Genomic DNA, 21,585 nt, shown 5'->3' with positions numbered 1-21,585 from the left:
GTCCATGTAATTCTGGGAGTGGAGAAATTTGATGCCCAATGACGAGGTTTCCGGCACTTTGCTCTCAAAGTTAGCGTGAGAGGATCTTGGCCCGTTCTTAGCGTAACCACCACTCCCACTCTTCCCAGTTCCTCTTGGCATTCTGGCACTGCTTTGTGAATACACCTGGGTTTTGTAACAGTGCCTTGTCTTGCTTGGAGGGCCCCATCTGAGTGCTTGGAGCACACACACACAGACCACGCTCCATCAAGCCTGCCCTCTCCAGCTTGATCTCACTCCGCTGCATCACCGCATGGGTCAGCCAAGATGAGATCGAATCATCTCTCTGCCTGTAAATGACTTCACTCAAAAGAGGGCTGCTGACAAGTGGCTGCCTGAAAACCATTAACTCATTGAATGATGCCTCCCCACCTTGAGGAATTGGAATTGTTTTCTCACAGCTTGAACTAGCCATGCAAAATCAATTTTATTTGGAACTAACAAGATTTAATTTGTTTAGAAAGAGAAGATTTATTGCAGGTTTGTGATCTGAAAAAACATTCATTGAATTACATGAGTCTGTACGATCTGTTACTAAAAGAAACATATGAAAGCCAACATCTACTACAACATGAGACTGTTGAAAGTCACCATCATTTTTAGGAATACTGTGCAGAGTGCTTGAACTGATCCGTAGGGGCGCTTACAGATTAACAATGTTGGTTATTTCTTTTAGGCAAATCCTGAAAAGTTCCATTGCTTTTCTTGTGATGCTGGTATCAGATTGTTTTGGAATAGTCAGTATATGGTGCTGAAGATTGTCAACACGCACACCCTATACCCAATTCACCCTTTAATCCTCTGAGAGGAAAGTTTAGAACAACAGTCTCAACAGAGGGGTGGGGAGAGACGCTGAAGTGAAGTTTTGCTGTTAGTGAATGTGTGTGTGTGTGTGTTGTCTGTATGCTACTGTGACCTTGAATTTCCCCTGGGGATCAATAAAGTATCTATCTATCTGAAGGATCTTTAGAGAATACTCAGGCAGAGTGGGCATTTCAAGTCATTGGTAGTAGCAGCTCATTATGTACATGCTATTTGTGTCTCACAAGCTCTCCCGGACGATAACGTACTTGACTAGGCGCATTGAGCTCTTCTTTCCTCTCAAGGATGTCCTGTAGCGGCCCTTCTTCCTCCTCCGACCCCTCCAGCTCACAACCACCACCACACTGCAGCAGCAACCCACCAGCACAGCCGAACAGGTTGCCGCGGCTATCAGCAGTGTGTTTGCTGCCAGGTGCCACACCGGTGACAGGTCCCCAGGTTCCGGAACCTCTCCAGATGTGTGGTTCCGACTGACGTAGCCTTTAGTGTCATTGGGGTACAGCTGGCCACCATCAATGTTGACAGGAGCAGCCATCGTCGTAGGGTTTCTAGCCTCTGTGAATAGTGTTGATTTGGTTGTAGGTGGTTCAGAAGTCGCATGATGGGTAGGAGGAGTTGTGTGTTGCCGCAATGGGTTTGCATGCAGGGAAGCTGGTGTTTGCTGTGTCGGTAATGGGGTGATTTGATGGAGAGATGCTATTATGTTCTGTGAAACTGGTGTTTCATATTGAGATGTTAGTTTGGTGTTTTGCCATGGTGTGGTTAGTTTATGTGGCCCTGAAGTTAATCCTTGGGAAGAAGTTGAGCTGGAGGGCTGGGTCTTCCCATTGGTCAGGGCTGTGGGAGCAATGGAGGCATTGAGTGCCTCCTCTGTGGGTTGTGTATGTCTTGTCGAGGCGGTAGAGACCTTTGCCGAGCTCTGTGGAAAGGTTGTTTGCTCTTTAGCTGGTACAGGGGTTGGAGGCTGGATGGGTGGGCGGTTGAACTGGCGCTTGTCTGAGGCCAGTGGCTCTGAGGCATTAAGTCTGGAGGAGGCCATGTGTGGCCACAGAAGTAGGTTTGTGGTGAAGGATTTGCCAAATACCAAGAGGTCAGGATCCACACCTGCGATAAAGACTTGGTCAGGTGCCAGTTTCTCATGTTTTTATACACAACACAGTGACATCACACTGAATAATGCATGTAAGAAAAAGCAAAGAACATACTCTGCTACAATACTGGAAAAAGCCTATTGAAATGAAGAATTCATACTTCAGCAATCACTTATATTAGCAATAAACAAAACTAAAGTGGGATTTCCCCCCCTGCATACTGTAGTATAGCTCACCTTTTGTGACATTGTATAAAATGGCATTGCGCCTCTGTCGAAGGATGCAGCTTTCTAATGAGGGGCAGTGGAGATGGAAACAGTTGACTGTCTCTTGAGATGTATTGTAATGGAACACGGCCAGGTTACAGGAAACTGGCATATGCAAGAGAAAATATGGGTAAATATTCTGAGGGAGAGACCCGACGTATTCTTTTACAACACATGCGAGTTATATGTTGACACAGTTATATACTAATTTAATTAACTCTACGTAGCCTAATTCAAATAATAGTTGTAACCTGTGTGTAATTTTAACATGCTGTAATTTACGTTTCACTGGCTATAAATTGAGTAGCTACAATTCGTCATGATAACATCTCCAAACTTTAGGCTACACGCTGTTTAGGCTATAATGTGAGGACAACTTACAGTTTCGCGTGAGGCAACATGTTCTGCTGCATTTCAGCGCAGTCTCCTCTTGGTAAAAATTGAGAAGTTGGGCACCTCTTCTTTGAGACTCTTCAACATCAATATAAAGGCCAGGAAATCGTCTAATCCAACAATTTTTGTAGTAAGATGTCGGAGAGCACTTTGATTCCGTATAACCTATCAAACTCAGAATTGTGAATAAACTCCATGTAACAGTCATTGCGCGCGATTGAATTCACTCCACCGGAGTCATTTTACATGTTAAAAATGAAATTTGCCGGTAACAGTTAACTTCTTCCAAAATGTTCTTGGTTGTTGGTCAAGTGGCTTCCTACTGGTCTTACAGTTCTTACAAGTGAGTTAGCTCGTTATCATGCGTGAGAGGAATGTCCGTCTGACAGGTCAGGAATCTTAGTTAAATTCACCCGTCCCTCACGCCCCCAGAAGAGGGTATGATAATTTGTTGTCAAGAGTATTTTCTCAGCACGTGAGTGTATTCGTAGCCTACATTGATTTTCTCTTCAGCTTTGCTTTGAGAACATAAGTTAGATAGAATGAATTCATAAGCAAGTTGATTCTAACTAGAGAAATTCTATTAAAGTTAGATATCTTAGTTGTTTGCCATTCAATCACTGCTACTGTATAACCTAATGGGCAACATTTTCGACTTTCGACCAAAACAAAATGTAGGTAGGCTACCATTTTTTCCTCACTACCTGTGCTTTTTGGATATGAATGCAGTTGCTGAGTTGATTTCTGAAGATCACATATGCATTACTAAATTAAACAGAAAAAGTCTAACAGTGCAGTTGACATTCATAACCCACTACACTGGACAATAATGGTAGTAAGATAGTCCTTAAACTTAGATGTACTGCACAAAAGCGCATTTTCCCTGCCCTGCATATCTCTGTCTTTTGTTGCTATAATGAGAAACTTGTCTGTTCGCAGGGTCAGTTATTTGAGCCAGGATTACCATAATTGTTGCAGCCTAGATTCTTCAAAATGAGTTTATGAGAATAGCTCTTTTCTCCTGACGAATTATTTTGTCCCTGTTTCAGAAAGACATCTGTCCTCGGCTTGTCGGCCTGTCTGTCTGGGAGAGCAGATATTCATCCGCAGGTGCTTGAGTACTCCCGCTGGCCCTGCTCACATTTGGACACAACACTCCCTAAATGCAGCGTTTGCTCAGATGCTTGAGTCCAACCTCACGTATGTAAAGCCCATCAAATGAGTGTGACTTGGCCACCATGCAATTTGTCATTTAACACTGTGCAGTCGTAATCAAGACAAAAAAAATCTGGTTGATTTAACGCCACTGACACCAGAATGCAGCTGCACTGCAGATTACCGATGCAAATGCAGGAACACCGTAGTCTTGTGCCAAGTCATAAAAATATGTCTGGGTCACAAATACTCTAATCTGAAAGGATTTCAAATACTTTTTCGTTGACCTATTGTCCTCACTCTGAATATGGACTGAGGAGGTGAGATTGATACTTCAAACAGGGGAGGTTTCAATTAGGTCCTGGCAAGACCTGTGCTTTCTCTGGCTCAGAGACTATGGAAAGTGGTTTTAAGGCCATTTATCAAACTGATGATTGCCAGAGACCTGTGGTGGCTGATGTATGTGGGAGTCAGTGAAAGTTGTGTCAAAAGCTCTCTGTTAAAGCACACCCAAATAATATGGGGGATAGTTGCAATAACTCGCTATAAAACGGCAAGTCCATGTTAAAAGCAATACCCAAAATTAGATTTTTGCTTTAAAGAACTATCTTAACTGGGCATTCCAGTAATTTGCCAGATGTAGGCTATGCATATTTCTATGCAAGTAGTTCTAGAGCAGACTATCGTGCTAGAATATATCACCACTAGATGGCACTATTTGTCTATTAAAACATCATTGTGCTGCCTCTGCCTTATCACATCAAACTTCATGGTTTGTTGTCATCAGTTAAAAACAGTTTGAAATGCCTCCATATTTATTTCAACTGTACAATGAATTGTTCGGTTCAGTTTATCTTATGTAAAGGTAAAATTAATGAGAAAAGTACAGATAAATAAAATCAAGCAAGGAAATCCAGTATCAAGTAATGATATGTACATTTTCAGTTTTATTTTCACCTTTCATTTTCACAGACCTATGAAGATACAATTCCAGCATTCTCTTCCACATTCTCCTACATTTCCAAGAGAATTCCATTCTGGTTCAAGTTAGCACAGTTTAACGTAAGTAAGTTGCGCTCATGTTCGTCCAACAATACTAAAGATAAATATTATTTAACATATGAAAATCAAACAGGATGAAGATACATACATAATACACAATCTTTTCAATATCATTTTTTTGCGTCCTCCGTTACCGTACAGCCTCAATGAGGCGGATCAGAAAATGGTAGAACGCCACAAAATACTGACGACACAGAAACCAAACACACAGGCACTGCCCACTCTAATCCACTTCACTTCCCTCCAACCTTTTCAGTTCTCTGGCTGGCGAGTCTCTTTGGAACTATTTCCATGAGCCACTTGCTTAAACCTGTCACTAGGTGTTGCTAGAACCCATGTTAGTCCGCGCAGCTGTGTGTGAAAAAATGAAAACACAAACACGCTCTAGTAACACAGGACCGGGGAAGAGGAGAGGGGGTAGTATCATGCAACATCTCAAGGTGTGGCTCCTGCAGTAAAAAATGAAAAACAAAAACAAACAAACAAACAGAAAAACAACCCAAGTGGGGAATCCATCACTACGTCTCTTTGTAGTCGCCCGCACGGCGACGATGTGGTAGACCTCACTCCTGCTGCTCAGGTGCCCGAAGCGGATCCACGTCCACATCCACATCATGTCTACCGGTCTCTCTGTTCGTCTGTTAGCCTCATCCACCCTGGATGGTCTGGCCTGGACAGACAGCTTGAGACGGCCCCAGTGTTAGCTTGTCTCCGACTTGAGATGAGCAGGATATTGATCGCAGTCCAGTGGTGAGGAGGAGAGATGGTGTAGAAAGGGGAGGTTGTGGTGGTTGATGGGTTTGGAGGTTCACTGGTTGTGGTAGTTTTTTTTTTTTTGTCGGTAGTGGTAAAAGGTTTGAAAGGGAGGCCCCCCTCCTTGGCTCTCAATCTTTGATCAGCCTGTAGATGTGATGCTGGGCCCCATGCTCGCTGGTGGACACCTCGAACACGTAAGCCACGCATAGCAGCGTCTCCAGTGTATCCCTGTTTGTCACCACCTAGAGAGAAGGACGGGGGAGGAGAGGGGGGGTAGAGAGAGAGAGAGAGAGAGATGACATTTCATCACATCTTCATTAATACAACAAGGTACTCCCATGGAAAATGTGACCAGGGCGACTTCATAAAAACTGCAGTATGAACATTCATTAAATCTCATTAAACAACTCAAAGGCATTAATAATCTTTCAGATAATCTACTGTATAGAAAGCGTGTCACTAGGTCCAATCATAACATTCTTCACATCCCCTCCATAGAATACGGAGAACACTGTAAAACAGAAAACATCTTTGATGGCTCTAAAATATATTAGACACAGTAAATATGTGTGCAGGAGTGTGCATAGGGTTTCCTTTAGTTTCTTAATGTGATAAGCTATGCATTGCACTCAAGGGAAACGCCAACGGCATAACCAGCTCACAACAAAATTAGCCTCTATATATCTTTTCCAATCTACCCATATTACAGTTATTGTTCGAAGCATGAATGGCCCATTGGTTTCATATGAAATACCATCAATAATACAAGAATATCTTTCACCAGACTCTCTCTCTCTCTCTTTCTCTCTCTCTCTCTCTCTCTCTCTCTCTATGTGTGTCCATGTGTCGCGGCTAATATGAAGTAAATCACCCTATTGAGAGCACATGTCTTCCAGTGAGTGGGCCCTTATGGCCTGCTGGCTATTGTCTACTGAGGGGGCTCAATACCAGCTTTGTCCGTCGGCCCCAGCCAACACGCACTAGTGTGGAGAGAAAACACCAGCGCTACAGTCCTCGACAGGACGACGGCCTGTTACCGCGGAGACACTATTATGTGCATTCACCGCCATGGCCCATTTAAGAGTCACCAGACTCACAGTGATGGGGCTATGTGTGTGGGCAGCACACTGGCGTACATGGGGAGGGTAGATTCACCAGGAAGGGTTTTTGTGACCGTGAAAAGCTAGCTCTGCATTTTCACACCAAATGTAACACACACACACACACACACACACACAACACACACACACACAGTGAGTAACGTTGCCATTTTAAACTAATATCAACTTCATGGGAGTTACATAAAAATGAGGTCACACAAGACCATATTTCATATCCATGAAAACTAAGCCAGTGAGCGAGCCATAGAGCCATGTCGAATCTAAGTTCAGCATTGGATGACGCAGACTCAGAGCTGGCATGGGAACTATCATGTTTGTACTGTTGGTCAGTCTAAAATGTGTGAAAGGTGTAAAATTACTCATAACCGTAATTTGAAACGCTGGGACATGTACTATATATCCCTGATGTTAAGCACCACAGTGAAGTGGCATTTTCCTTTTTATCAAAATGTTAATGACCACACAGTTTAATTCATATTCCATGATTTAGATTTTGGTCTTGTATGATGTATGATAATGTATGATGGTGTTCAATTAGAATCTATGCATTACATGTGGCTGACACCTTTTAATCAAAGCAACTTCCAGCAAGGGAAACAATCAAAGTAGAGTGCGATAACAATCAAAGTAGAGTGCGATAAGGACAAGTTAGTGCAGCAGTAAGTGCTACTTCCGTACAGTCAAGTATCAGTTCTAGTCAGGTGGCATACGTGCTAGAATTAGCAAGTCTAGTTGTTGGTAGTGCTACCAGTGGAGATACTCTCTGAAGAGCTGGGTCTTTAAGAGTTTTTGAAGGTAGATGTGTGTGTGCTTTTGAGAGCTGGGATCAGATGTTTACCTGCAGGATGGTGAAGTTCTCCAGTACACTGTTCATCATATATTTTTCTGGGAGGTGTTTGAGCTTGTGGATAAAGTTGATCATGTACTCGCACAGTGGTGAGCGATGAATTCTAAACACATAGCGGCCATTCTCAAAGCGTGCATACTCCGTCTGGAGAGAAGAAGAAAGCGAGAATGGAAAGGGGGAGAATGGGGGGGGGGGGGGCATCAATTTCAACATGCATCTTGAGTATGTCCAGTAGCATGCTACATAATGCAATTCAATTGCAATTTCAGTCTATGTGAATACAAAGTGGCATCTGTCAGCAAAATGTGAAATATTCACCTTTAGAACAGTCACTTTTATACTGGTACACAAATGTCCAAGTGTTGTGGTCTTTCATGAAACATAATGCACAAACTGCCATATGTGTTACAGTATATAACCGCATTGTATCAGGTGTCTAAACTCATAAGTGACAGCAAGGGCTACTAACAGACACTAATGACCACATATACTTCATGATTAGGCCACATCTCATAGGAAGACGTTAAGGGAATGCCTCAAGCTGTTCTCCTGTATCCTCTCCTTATCTTCTCACCTCCACTTTCTCCACCACCTGCTTGCCGAAGGAGCAGACCTTGGTGGAGGAGGTGATGATCATGTTGTCAGAGCTCTCGTACTGGCTGGACACGCCATAGAAATAGTTGCTGTCGTCCTGGAGGTTGATGCTTAGGTCCGCCTGGACGAGGAACAGGACGTAACATTAGAGCTGACTAAAGGTAATGTTAGAGTTACCTATCTGCAGAAACATCTTACACACCATCTCACATACATCCCTGTATAGGAACAGCCAGTTAGTCGTTTTTGCTGGTTTCCCTTACGTAGATATTCTCAATTGTTTACACCAGGAACAAATGTTATTTGTCTCAAGACCCTAAAAATATGTTGTGAGGTAAAATATCAAATGACCTTTTACTGCTTTAATACCTTAAAGGCAGTACACCATAGCAACAGAATGAAGCAGGCGTGACACTTGCAGCATAGGACGTATATTCATAATGACACATTTCCCAGTGGTTTGTTTGTGCAGACGTCTCTATGTCTACGTAGTAGCCGGGGAGGAGAGCTAAAGAGGCGCGACACAGGGCACAGCCTCCCCCAGCCTCATTTAGCATTACACGGGTCAGTGCAACCCCTTGTCTGGACTTCCTGCACAGCATTTGGGAACAAGAGCTGGCCTTTTCTTTCCGTGGTGAGTCAACACGAGGCATGGAGTGTGTCACAGAACACAGAGTCCAATGAGCCGCTCGTGGCTTTAGCACCAGCACATGGGCACACGCGCGCAGCGTCATGGCTTTCCGCGAGGGCCGCCGAGCTCAACACAGGCCACGGCCAGCGCTCCGCAAAGCCTGGAAACTAGCACTGGCCCGCGGCGTGTTGACTTAGCTTAGCCCGCCAATCCGGCCCTGGCATTCCCAAGATGCTCGGCACCAGGCAGGTGGTTTTATGTGTGTGTGTGTGTGTGTGTCCCAAGATGCTCGGCACCAGGCAGGTGGTTTTATGTGTGTGTGTGTGTCCCAAGATGCTCGGCACCAGGCAGGTGGTTTTAGCAGCAGGGCCCCGAGAGGCCGGCGGTGGAACCGCATCTTTTTGCCTTGTTTTCTCTGGGTGGACACACGGCTGCGCCATTTTGCCCTCCTCCTCCTCCACCTCCTCCTTCTCCTCCTCCTCCACCTCCTCCTCCACCTCCTCTTCCTCCTCCACCTCCTCCTCCTCCTCCTCCTCTTCCTCCTCCTCCACCTCCTCTTCCTCCTCCTCCTCCACCTCCTCCTCCTCTTCCTCCTCCTCCTCTCCTCGTGCTGCTGTCACCGTAATTGAGGCCTATGCGCCATTTCACCCCCTTTGTTGATGGCCCTGGTAAATAAGCGAAACTGCCCATGGTGCCTCCTATGTTCCCTACATCTTCTCCAGCCGTCACCAGCGCACACTCTCCCCCTTGCCTTGCCTCCCGCCACCCCTCTTTCTTTTCCCTCATAATTCCCTCATTTGTCTTCATTTCGGCCAGTGGGCCTGCGCTCTCCGAAGCCGCGGTGGCCCGACTCACCGCGCCTTAACGGCCTGCGAGGGAATTCATCCAATTACAATCAACATCCCGCCACGCCGGCAAATTGCATTACGGCACACCCGGCTGCTGTGTAACAATTTAGCAAAGGCGGCTCAAATCAGATTGGGCCGGCACTTCAAAGGCGCGAGACGATCCGTTAGGACAGGCCTGCAGGCGCTGTGTGGACAGGCAGCCTCGGCCCTGGGCCGCTAAAATTCAATATGGAGCACCATAGCTTTGGAGCAGGGCCGCTAGCGTTAGTCAGCGTTGCCATGTCAACCAAAGCCTGAGGGGGGAAAGGGCCCACTCAAAGGTGAACACTATCGAAGTCATGACCTGCTTCCCTGCCTGACTTTTTGGGGTGTTATTGTTTGTAAACAACGATTATGAATACCACACTTCTGTACATACTCCTCAATGTGCATGCATACAAAAAGATAGTAACATGCAGAGACACTTTCAGACGCATTCAGAGGCTTGGTGTCCTCTTAATGACCAAAAAACACACTGAGGTGTGTGGAACAGTATCATAAGCTTGCTGTAAGCATGATAAATCCCAACACCTTTTATTAAGGCTGAACCGGGGCGGGAGGAATCATAAACACTGTGCCTTACAGCCATATCGTCCTGCACCATTCTCATTTTCCTTGGTGTCATAAGAGAGAAGGGCACTGTCCCTCTGTTGATGTATGGCTGTTTTGTCTACACTCTTCTTTTTCACTTCTCTCTCTCTCTCTCTCTCTCTCTCTCTCTCTCTCTCCTCACTTTCCTTCATGACAGTCCTGTGTTTAAATTCATCAGTTGCTGTCAGTGCCTGAGGCCTAGATAATGAATCAAATAACTGTTGCTCACCTAAGTCCCACAGGGGTAAATTGTGCTACAACTGGGGACCATGTGACGCACGCGCACACACCATACCTGTCAACACTCCCGTTTTTCCGGGTTTCTCCTGTATTTCAAGGTCATCTCCCAGCACCCTCCCGTTTTGTTATTTCTCCCGGAAAACTCCCGTAATTTGCATGGCCATCAAACTTCATTTTAAAATCATTGTTCCATTCAGGTTGCCAGGTTGTGTATGAAATACACCCTACACATACACGATCACTTAGTTTCAATTTCAACTGTTTTGTCATAGGCTAAACCCTGGCGACCCAAAACCCAAATAAGGAAGCGGGTGCCAACTGCTGAGTCTCGTCGTAAGCAAGCAGGCTAGTTGAATGGCCTACTCCAGAACTAGCTGTTGTGAAATTGTTGGGAATTTAATTAACACATCACATAAACTTTTATTGAGTGTTGTTGATACACTGAACTGACAGCAAGCAGCTTTGGAGTTTTAGAAGTAGGCTGCAGGCAGGCAGCTGGTGGAGACATAACTGGCGTGCGTAAGGTAATGGTAATGGTAATGGTAATGGTAATGGTAAAAGCAACGACCCAAATGCAGTGAAACACGTGTATGAAACGTATTAAATATGCAAACACAGATCCGGTATAAACACTGACCCTCCACACCCCCCCCCCCCCCAAAAAAATCTCCCGTTTTTGGAAAGCTAAATGTTGACAGGTATGGCACACACACACGCACACACACACACACCCCACACACATGGTGCACAAACACAGAACCTATGGTTGAGGACATGACAGTACACTAATATGACAGGAAAAACAGTTGTTGCAGTGGAAACAAATCAAATACATATTTCTGAAGCATAGTTCTGAAACTGAAACTGCACACAGCAGTGAGACCAAGATCTTCAGATATAGGAAAAGGTCAACAGAGAGGCTAACTGCAGACTAAACACCCCCCTCCTTTTCCTGTGCTCTCTCTCCCTCCTCTCTCTCTCTCTCTTTCTCTCTCTCTGTCTCACTCTCTCAGAGGAGACTCTATAAATAAGTGGTTGTGTGTGTTGTGCAGAGGGGGTGGGTTCAGCCTAATAGCACTAGGGTGACAGGTGCCCAAGCTCAGATGTCTGTTCTGAAAGAGCAGCTTTACCACTCTCCAACTCAAGCCCCCCCCCCCCCACACACACACACACACATACACACAAACACACACACACACACTGAATGACTCTAGATTACTCACTATAGCAAAGCTAGCTTCTATAGTTTTTGTCTTAACAATTCATTTTAATAAATGAAATAAAGTGACTTCTTATTGGCTAGAATTGTATTCATCATATTAGACATTTTTGTGGAAAATCCATATGCGTAATTTAAATGAAAAACACAGCACGTCTCAGCTTCTTTCTGGGGCCAGTGTCAAGTTTTAAATTTTCAAAATTAAAGTGTCCACATGGCAGCAGACCTCATATTTCTCTCCAAAGTGATCTGGTATGACCAGAGGCATCACTAGAGGGCTAAGCAGCTAAATTACCAGATGAAGTGTGGAAGACTTACCCAGAACTTGACCAGGAAAAAGGCACAGCCCGGTCCTTTCTCAAACAGCTCCTTCAGGCCTCCCTTCTTCTCTGGGAACTTGTCGTATATCTGCCGGATGTCCACCGCCTCCAGGTAGGGGTCGCTGAAGGTGGGTTGGACTGACCGATGTGCACAAACAGATGCTTGTTGAACTGGGGAGAGGACATAAAAATCAACCCAAACACGTTACAAGTTGCACCCTGATGTTACACTTTGGGATCCAAACTTTTTTAAAGCACCTTCCTAATGATTTTTTGGGTGACATTTTCAAAGGTTGCTGTGTTTTGGGATGAGATGGCAGTTAGAGTCTGGACAGAGAAGATGGACGGTGAGGGACAACTCACGGTCTCAGAGTCCTGCGGCTGCTCCAGGAAGGCGGAGAACTCCAGCATGCGGAGTTTGGAGCTGGCAATGCTCCGGCCCTGCCAGGGGGGAGCGCTAGGGGATATGGTCAACCCCGCTGTGCTCTCGTAACCTGGCCAGAGACACACACACACACACACACACACACACACACACACACACACAACACTCCCTCAGTCAAGAGTATCAGCTCTTGCAGTGCAGAGGCATCCATGGAGAATAGACAGCATTTCTGTGAGTGTGTGTCCTGGGTTTGGTGACTAGGGAGGGACACACACTTGTAGAACACATCAGACAAAAATTATTTACACGGTCAGTTGTCCATGCTTGTCACACACCAGTGTAGTGTTGTCCAACTCCACTCCTGAAGCAGGATAGGCCCATTTAGAAGCGGGTTGTTGTCACACAGAGGAGCGTACCTGTTATGGGTGGAGGGCCAGAGGCCTGCATGGCGTAGCTCTGCTGGGCAAAGGGCTTGATGCTGCATGGGGACAAGAGCAGTCGAGTATAAGTAAGTAGAAGTATAAGTATGTATATATATAAGTATATATACTCTTTTGATCCCGTGAGGGAAATTTGGTCTCTGCATTTAACCCAATCCGTGAATTAGTGAATCACACTCAGCACACAGTGAACACACAGTGAGGTGAAGCACACACTAATCCCGGCGCAGTGAGCTGCCTGCAACAACAGCGACGCTCGGGGAGCAGTGAGGGGTTAGGTGCCCTGCTCAAGGGCACTTCAGCCATGCCTACTGATCGGGGTTCAAACCGGCAATCCTCGGTTACAGGTCCGAAGCGCTAACCAGTGGGCCACGGCTGCCCCGAGTGAGTGACGGTCAGCAGTCCATCTCATTACCAGTCCACACGTAATGAATCAAACAACACCGGACATCCAACGACCCATGGCCGGAGGTGGCCCGTAGCACATGCCAGGGCTAGACTGTTTTTACAGCGTTTGATTAGATCACATTTAATGTACGTCTGGGGACGGACGGTGATTAATCGCTCTGCACGGCTGCTAATAGCAAAGTCTAAATTTAGGGCTGATGAGGAAACCTTATCTAGGGGTACAAAAGCTGTGAATTTCTTCCTGGCAAGACTCGACTTTGGCTGCAAAGCCCCGTTTGTTTGGCGGCGGTTCAGTGGTGAGACGATCGACCCACGCGTAAAGCTCCGCGCCCAGACGCGCTCACGGTCAGGGAAAGACCAGACAAGGTGTCCAGACAAAAACAAAGACGTTGACCCGCTAGGGCACACAGACACGAGATACTGATATACACACACACACACACACACACACAGACAGACAAACGTATACACATACACATGCACAATCAAATATATATACGATATACATATACACACAAACAGACAGATACACACACATACACACAGAGAAACGTAGAAGATGGACTTACTCTTCAGGGCCAGCAGGCTGTCCCGGAAGCGCACCATGCCAAAACTGCAACACAAAACAACAAAAGAACAACTGTTGAGTTTTACACATCCCCTATTAATACACATACAAGTGGACATGGTTCCATTTCTGCATCAGGTTAACTGTGGTCAGCTCTGGATCAGCTCGCTCTCTCTCTCTCACTCACCCCGCCAGCCGTGGGGTACGTTGGCCGGGGAAGACCCTGCAGCACCATCTTGTTCTGAAAGGCAGTAGGGGAGATTATCTGAGCGGATGACATGCTGGCCATGCTCTGGAGCGCCTTGTCTTTGGCTGCCTGGTCCTGCATGGACAGGAGACACAGGGGTTAAAGCAACACTCCCTGATAGAGTTAGAACCAAAGATTCTAGAACAGAGCAACACTCCCTGATAGAATTAGAACCAAAGATTCTAGAACAGAGCAACACTCCCTGATGGAGTTAGAACCAAAGATTCTAGAACAGAGCTCTGTTCTAGAATCTTTGGTTAGAACTAACACAGGCCTACCAGCTCATGTTCCAGGATCTAAATGGGTTACATCCTCTCAGAGAGATCGTTCCAATTTGGAGATTTAGTAATAAGAGAACACCTGGAATTGTAAGGCAGGGTTGTTAGGTACCGTATTTTCCAGACTATAAGTCGCACCGGAGTATAAGTCGCACCAGTCAAAAAAATGTTTCATGAAGAGGAAAAAAACATAAATATATATGTTGCACCTGAGTCGCAGGACCAGCCAAACTATGAAAAAAAGTGTGACTTATAGTCTGGAAAATACGGTACATCAACAAATCTAAAAGACATTTGGGGTTTTTTTGTATGGGGGAAAAAAGCCCAGCCCCTTCTGATAGGGTGGCCAGGGCCTTTCAATCAAACATCAAGGGAATGTGACAAGAAAGAGAGAACCCTAATGCTACCACCACCGTCTCTTATGCAAGCCTATCTGGAGAGCTACAGAGGCAGAGGCGGCGCTACGCAAGCCTGGTCCCAGCCAGCGTGTTGCTGCTCCCTGCGCAGGGCCCCGGGGAGGGGCACACAGAGAGGTTTATGGCCCTGGCAGAGTGAGGGGGGTGCTGACAAGCCGCCTGTGTCTCTCCTGGAGGTCATGCCGGAAACCTGCGGCCGACTTCAACCCAGAGGAACATGAGACCCGGCCAGTTAGCATCCAAGCCCGACAGAAGGAGAGAGAGAGAGGCAGCTCGTAAAACACTATGGTGCTTCACTCTGCCTAGCTAACCATTCATGTGCCTCTGGTTGACAGCAGAGAGTGGTTAAGGGAGTAAGGGGACCATCCTGAGGGTGTGTCGCCTCTCCTCTCCTCACCTCACCGCTGACCAGGGGCCTTCAGAGGAGGTGGAGGACAGCCAGCGCACCCTCTTCTTCTTTTTCTTCTTCCGAGAAAATGGGCTAGTGCATCTAGCCATGTTCTCAATTACAAGGAATACATATTTTAAAAAGGCCTGCTGTCAAGAGGCGGCCATCCCTGCAAGCTGCCGCTTTGAACCCCAGGGCAGCTGAGCCCAGCCGACGTGACTGCCAGCGAGCCAGCCACTCGACCTCTGCGCGGAGAAAGTCAAGCGTCAAGCGATGAAAACACTAACTGTGGCTAGCGGTGCACGCAACGTGAGACGTGGGTAAAAGCCACAGACATTAACACCTCCGCTGATATGCTCCTCATATGAGCTTGTCGGGGCACAAATGACCCTGTGTTTCCGCACAAATACGAGAAGTGACATTATGCACACCTTCCATAACTGGCATAACATGATATTGTACTCGTACGAATTACAGTATTACTCTGACATCGAAGAGCATGACTCCTATACACCTCATCTCACCTCCACTGCAATACAGCTACCACCACACAATGTGTTCTCTCTGCCTTGCATTATCCAAAACGTTAAGCTGAGGAGGGGGGGGGGGGGGGTCATCTTCTAAAAGGCATCAGGGCGTGTGAAAGAGCCCAAGCCTAGTCAGTGGCCACCTCTGCCTCTCAGACATGCGACTCGAGACCCCTGAGGTCAGTGAGAGGTCAGAGGTCAGTGAGAGGTCAGAAGTCAGTGAGAGGTCAGAGGTCAGTGTGGTAAACAGTGGATGACCACACCTTCAGCTTCACCTGGATCTCCCGGGCCTTCCGCCGCGCCAGGACCTGGATATGACTGGAGACCTGGAGGAGAGACATTAGGCACTGTGAAGCACTGTGAAGCACTGTAAAACACTGTGAAGCACTGTGAAGCACTGTAAAACACTGTGAAGCACTGTGAAGCACTGTAAAACACTGTGAAGCACTGTAAAGCACTGTGAAGCACTGTAAAACACTGTGAAGCACTGTAAAACACTGTAAAGCACTGTGAAGCACTGTGAAGCACTGTAAGATACAGTAATATCAATACAAAGTGGAGGAGAGACATCAGGCAGTGTAAAGCACTGTAAGACAGTATCAATACAAAGTGAAAATATCAAGAGGTGTATACATAATTTCAGTACGAGACAACATTTATAAACAAAATCAATTATTTAGGTAGGGAAGTAACTCATGTCAAATGTGCAGGATGAAATGAATAGGCATGCTTTCATGACTATCAATATCATAGGCCATAATGTCATATTTTGTTAGCGTTTCTCAATATATGACACATGATATCTATAAGATGTGTAATTCTAATAGCGCCACCTTAAATTGTGTTCATGATGTTCTATCTTTAGTATCACTTCGGTATCAATTCAGTAGCAGTGGCAAAAGATCCCTCTCTTGTTCTCTCTTTCCCTCGTTCTTTATCACTCCTTCTCTCCTCCAGCATTCTCTCGCAAACATTTTCCTCACCACCCTCACACTCCTGTCATCTCATCTCAGATAAGGGGCTTAGACCCCCAGCTTGTGATGTGGGCCAGACGAGAGCCTGTGGATCAAATGCCAAGGTCCCTACTGGATTCCAAATCCCTGCGCTGGGCCTGCTGCGCTGTGAGGTGCCCTCCGCTGCCCATAACCCGCCATTGGGCTCTAACGAGCAGGGGCTACGTGAGGTGCTGAAGAGCCACACCGACACTCGATCCCTCCAAGCATCTGTGCCCAGGGCCGAGGGTGGTAAATCACCCCGCCACAGCCTCGGTTTCAGCTGGGGGGGGGGGGGGGTGACTAACAGTGGTGGTGACGGATGAGAGAAGTCACCCTCAGCCTTTAGCTCTGCCCTGCTTCCTCTCAAATGCTTGTGTGTGTATGTTGGGAATGGCGGCCGATGTAGAGGTAGCTGGTGTGTGTTTATGTGTAGAGTGTGTAGGGGGGGTGTGTGTCTCACCTGCTTCCGTGTCCGCGTCTTCCCAGTCCGCAGCTTGATGTATCGCGCTATCAGCTCGTTCCGTCCTGCGGGAGGGAGAGGGTTAAGAAACAACATTAGGCAAAGGCAAAGCCCCCACCGCCCAACCCCCACCCAACCCTCCCCTCAACAACCCCCAACACGGAGGTCAAACTCTTCGGACGGCATCACATTTAAGCAGATGCTAATATATCACCTAGCTCATCTGAAAACGCATGTGTCACTGGATCAGTGGCTGGAGTTGAGCTAGTGGTGGCGGGACATGACGACAGAAACACATGCCTGGTCTGTGGCTGGAGCCTGGGGAGCACGGGGTTGTTTGACATGGTGGGGAAATGTTTACTGAGACAACCTCATCACGGCGCTCGGAGATCGGTTAATTTGAATTGTAAATGAAGGTAAACAACACGTGTGGACCTGAATATGTTCTGCAAGCTGGTTCATGTGTGTGCGTGTGTGTGTGTGTGTGTGAAAGAGAGAGAGAGAGTGAGTGTGGTTGCATGTGTTGTACTGTAAGTACATGTGTGTGTAAGTACATGTGTGCGTCTCATTCATACTGGTTGTGTGTGCCTGTGTGTGTGTGTGTGTGTGTGTGCGTGTGTGTGTGCGTGTTTGTTAGCACCATGTGTGTGATCTGTGAGGGCACTGGCCCAGTGCTGACAGACAGGTCACAGTGGCGGAGCAGGTGAAGAAGGCCAGGCCATGCGATCCAGGGGGAGGACCGAGGGCTCGGAGAGACTCCCAGCTCGGTGTGGACAGCGGGGACAGGCGAGGGGGAAGCGCTGGTGAAACACAGGAGTGGCCTGCAGCTGGTGTGTGTGTGTCAATGTTTATAGAATATGCCTCTTTACGACCGCAGTAAATCTTCAGCTTGTTCCATTGTAATCCATATAGCCTCTCTTTCTTTCATTCATTCATTCATTCATTCGTTAGTTTGTCCATCCATTCAGTTTTGCTATTTCTTTCTTTTCCGTTCTTCAAATCTGTCCCCAAAGGTAGAACAAAGTGGTCACATCCACCACAATAAAACCATCTGAGAGAGAGCAAGAGTGTGAGAGCATGTGTGTGAGTGTATGTGTGTGTGTGTGTGTATATGTGTTTGTGTTTGTGTGTGTGTGTGTGTGTGTGTGTGTGTGTGTATGGACGGCACGAAGGCCCTATCATGGCAAAGTCAAACTTGTGGTTTGACATAGTGATGCCCCTTGCTTAGCCTCAGAGGCAGCCTTGCCCCACCTCCTCTCCTCCGCTGCCAACTGGGGGGAAGAAACCTGAGTCTAGGGTGGCCTGCCAGGCAATACAAGTGATCAGATTCGGTGTGGAATGCCAAACATCGTTTCTCAAAGGCATTGCTGCAAGAGTATTGGGTTCTGCGAGATGATGTTTGTTCAGACCTAACTTTCCACAAATCAATCTTCAGCAGCAGCAACAACAACAAAGGTGAAAAGCCTGGACCGGATAGCTGCTGAAATATAGCCATAGCAGACTTAGCCCAAATCATAAAGTACACCATAAGGACAATAAACAATGAGTAGTTCAAAGTCATGCACTATCTCACCCAAAGCTTTGTGGCTCTCCTGTATGGCATCCTTGTGTACACCTCTATTGGGTCGCAGATGTCTTGTCTACACTGTGCTCTGTGCCCATCCAGGCAATTATTTCACTCCCATTCAATCCCATTATTTCCTCCACCGCTGAAGACTGTTCAAGCGTTCAGTGTTTATCTCAACAGACTTGTCATGTTTGTCAAACATGCATGAGCATTAACTCTACTTTAATCCCTTCAGGGATTAATAAAGAAGTCTCCCTATTCTTGTGATATGGTCCCATGGTGAAAAGTCTGTTTTAGGTTCAAGCCAAAAAAAAAAAACAGCAAACAAGTTCCTTAATAGCATTTCTTCACTTACTTGAGTCTGATGCTATTAAAAACTTTGATGAATAAGACCAGCCAACAGACAGTTTTAATGGAGGTGCATTCATACCAATGCATTTCACAGTTGGCAGGTGTGCGTGAGGCTATCTCTCAAAAGGAATGAAAATGAACAAATCTGAAGGTACTCAATGATTTGTAAAAGCATTTTTGGGGCTAGCTTAAGACTGCACTTACTAAACTAAACTAAAACTACTCTGATCTTCAACTTATGTCAGTTTATTTCACTGAGGTCACTTTATACTGACCTGGGCACCTCAACAGAAAGAATGACCCACTTAATCAGCACTGCTGGAATAATGACCACAATGTCAGACAAGATGGCACCTTCCCAAGATGGGGGCGAAAGGAAAGTTAACATTTACTTGCTAACAGTAAACAGACTCATTAATGAACTGTTAAAGAGTCCCTTCTTTATGTGTTTATAACCGGCCTTTTACAGCTCATAGTGGCTTAAAAATACCACACAGACACACACACACACACACACACACACAGATACAAATGCAGTGCTCCCAGTGAGGGGACAGGGAAGGGCGTGGGAGAGGGAGTGAGAGTGTGTGAGAGGGAGAGGTACTGAGAGAGGGCCAGTGGTTAAGGAGTCACACCATGATGAGGTCATGGTGTCCACTGGGACTGATCCAACGGAGTTGGGTCACGGTCACACTCTCCACTCTGGAATTCTGGGAGCACGGTTCATCTTCGGCCACCTGAGACCCCCTAAACGCCGACTGGCTCGGCATCTCATTGCCACCCCTTCTCTCTCTCTCTCTCTCTCTCTCTCTCTCTCTCTCTCTCTAGGGGGTTAGAAAGAGGCCTTAGTGGGCAGTGGTGCTGTGTCACGCGAAGGTGCAGCCATTCCCCAAGCCAAGCTGCTCATAAATCTGAGGCTACCCCCCCCTCCCTCCGCTACTCTACTCTCTTATCTGGTCATGCTCTCACTCCCTACTCTCCTTCTGTCCTTCTCCATTGCTCTCCGTCTATCACTATTTAGCTCGTCTTTCACATTTTCTGCATCATATTCATCACTTTCCTGATGCTCCTCCATCCCTCTCTCTCTCTCTTTTTCTCTCTCTCCTTTCTCTCTCTCTCTCTCTCTCTCTCTTCCGCTCCCTCTCCCTCCTCTCCCCCTCCTCCTCTCCTCCTCTGCACATTCCACACAATTCCACAGCTCTGACTCGACTCCTGCATCTGCTTGGTGGGGAAGGGGATGGGGGGGGGGGGGGTTGGGTTGCTCTTCCTAACAGCCTTGGAACAAACAGTGGCATGGCAGCACACAAGCAAACAAACAAACAAACAAACACAAACACACTCATTCACCTTCCTGAGAAACCAGTCTGGCCATTATCATGAGGTCACGCAGCTATAAGTCAGCAATGCGCTGCATCAGCGCTTCCCTCTTTACAAAACTCCTGCGGTAAGGGGACCAGTAAAACTGTCACTGAAAGAATGACTGTTAAAACCACTTGCGCATTTCTGCTTCGGTCAGACACTCATGGTCATGGCTAGTGCTCCATCTCCAGTGGAACATGAAGATGTCTCCTTCTATCTTCCTCGCTTCTCTCCTCAATATGTTACTGCAATCCTTCTGAGAGTAGTTAGCTCCACACTCCTCTCCTCTCCTCCTCCCTGAACATGGAATCCCGTGGAGACAGGATCTCAACATGGGCCCATGGAATAAAAAAAAGCCTGTGTGCAATTGTGTAGAGGAGAGAGGGGAGCTGAGGGATAAGGGGTGGGGGGTCAGGGCACATCTGTCGGCCATACGGTCTTCTCTCTCTCGCTCTCTGCAGCGCACGCATGCAGTGTTAGCAGTGGGAACACGGAGAGCACAAAGGGCGCATTTAGGCAGCAGGAATCTGATGGCTGTGTGCGATTTCCCCTGCCACAGTGAGCTGGGTTTCCTCACAAACCACTTCTCTCTCAGTCCCCCCCCCTCCACCTCTCTCTTTCCCTCTCTCTCTCTCTCTCAGTCCCCCCCTCCACCTCTCTCTCTCTCTCTCTCTCTCTCTCTCTCTCTCTCTTTCCCTCTCTCTCTCTCTCTCTTCTTTCTCTCTCTCTCTCTCTCTCTCTTTCCCTCTCTCTCTCTCTTCTTCTGTCTCTCTCTCTCTCACACCCTGACACTGTATATTGTTGTGTTACAAGCCAACAAAAGCCAAGCTTATGTTAGCTACTTGCTAGGTCCTAGAGCAACTCTTCATGGGACTTGAATACACTATAATTCTGTTCTCCGTCCAATCTGCCGCCTGTAGCTAGCTGATGATATAAAAAGCATCTGCAGAGACCAGACACACGCACAAATTAACATGAGCAAACCGTAAGACGATCATTCACTATAGGAGGGGCAAAACTGGAGCAGAAATGTTGTTCCTCAAAGTCGCAACACGGATCACATACAGAAGTGAAGGCGAAGGTTACATGGGTGGGTGCGTGTTTGTGTCTGGGGGGTGGCTGTGGATAGCAGGTGGCATCTGTCCACTCATGTGACCTTGCG

General features: G+C 46.8%; 2 protein-coding genes and 1 long non-coding RNA gene across 3 annotated transcripts in view; 1 reads left to right on the top strand and 2 right to left on the bottom strand.

Annotated features, from left to right (window-relative positions):
- Nucleotides 1-1,081: 1,081 nt before the first annotated feature.
- Nucleotides 1,082-2,819, bottom strand: LOC121724636 (MANSC domain-containing protein 4-like). The gene is made up of 3 exons (XM_042111328.1): nt 2,600-2,819; nt 2,189-2,323; nt 1,082-1,965 (listed from the first exon to the last, which is right to left on the bottom strand). Exons 1-3 carry the CDS (start codon nt 2,817-2,819, stop codon nt 1,082-1,084), a joined length of 1,239 nt encoding a protein of 412 aa, XP_041967262.1.
- A 1,866-nt stretch (nt 2,820-4,685) lies between these two features.
- Nucleotides 4,686-21,585, bottom strand: part of LOC121724097 (transcriptional enhancer factor TEF-3-like) — a 19,770-nt gene continuing 2,870 nt past the window's right edge. Inside the window, 11 exon segments of the mRNA XM_042110453.1 lie at nt 4,686-5,826; nt 7,544-7,696; nt 8,127-8,267; nt 12,033-12,169; nt 12,172-12,205; nt 12,398-12,528; nt 12,836-12,897; nt 13,837-13,880; nt 14,023-14,157; nt 15,955-16,017; nt 17,147-17,211. Of these exon segments, the coding sequence (XP_041966387.1) occupies nt 5,713-5,826; nt 7,544-7,696; nt 8,127-8,267; nt 12,033-12,169; nt 12,172-12,205; nt 12,398-12,528; nt 12,836-12,897; nt 13,837-13,880; nt 14,023-14,157; nt 15,955-16,017; nt 17,147-17,211 (1,079 nt within the window). The 3' untranslated portion in view covers nt 4,686-5,712.
- LOC121724099 lies at nt 17,032-18,049 on the top strand. Its single transcript, XR_006035123.1, has 2 exons — nt 17,032-17,562; nt 17,784-18,049. It is a non-coding gene; the product is annotated as an uncharacterized LOC121724099 (long non-coding RNA).

This window comes from Alosa sapidissima, chromosome 11 (genome assembly GCF_018492685.1).
Source record: "Alosa sapidissima isolate fAloSap1 chromosome 11, fAloSap1.pri, whole genome shotgun sequence".
In the NCBI taxonomy this organism is placed as follows: domain Eukaryota; kingdom Metazoa; phylum Chordata; class Actinopteri; order Clupeiformes; family Clupeidae; genus Alosa; species Alosa sapidissima.
Note: the sequence above shows the minus strand (reverse complement) of the source record. Positions and strands in the feature narration are given on the sequence as shown.

What these genes read in the sequence shown, in the direction of transcription:
- LOC121724636 (XM_042111328.1), bottom strand. Translation starts at nt 2,819, where the DNA reads ATGACTGTTACATGGAGTTTATTCACAATTCTGAGTTTGATAGGTTAT. An exon ending in ATGTTGCCTCACGCGAAACT is followed by an intron (nt 2,324 to 2,599) that starts GTAAGTTGTCCT and finishes TGCATATGCCAG; the next exon opens with TTTCCTGTAACCTGGCCGTG. An exon ending in TTTATACAATGTCACAAAAG is followed by an intron (nt 1,966 to 2,188) that starts GTGAGCTATACT and finishes TCTTTATCGCAG; the next exon opens with GTGTGGATCCTGACCTCTTG.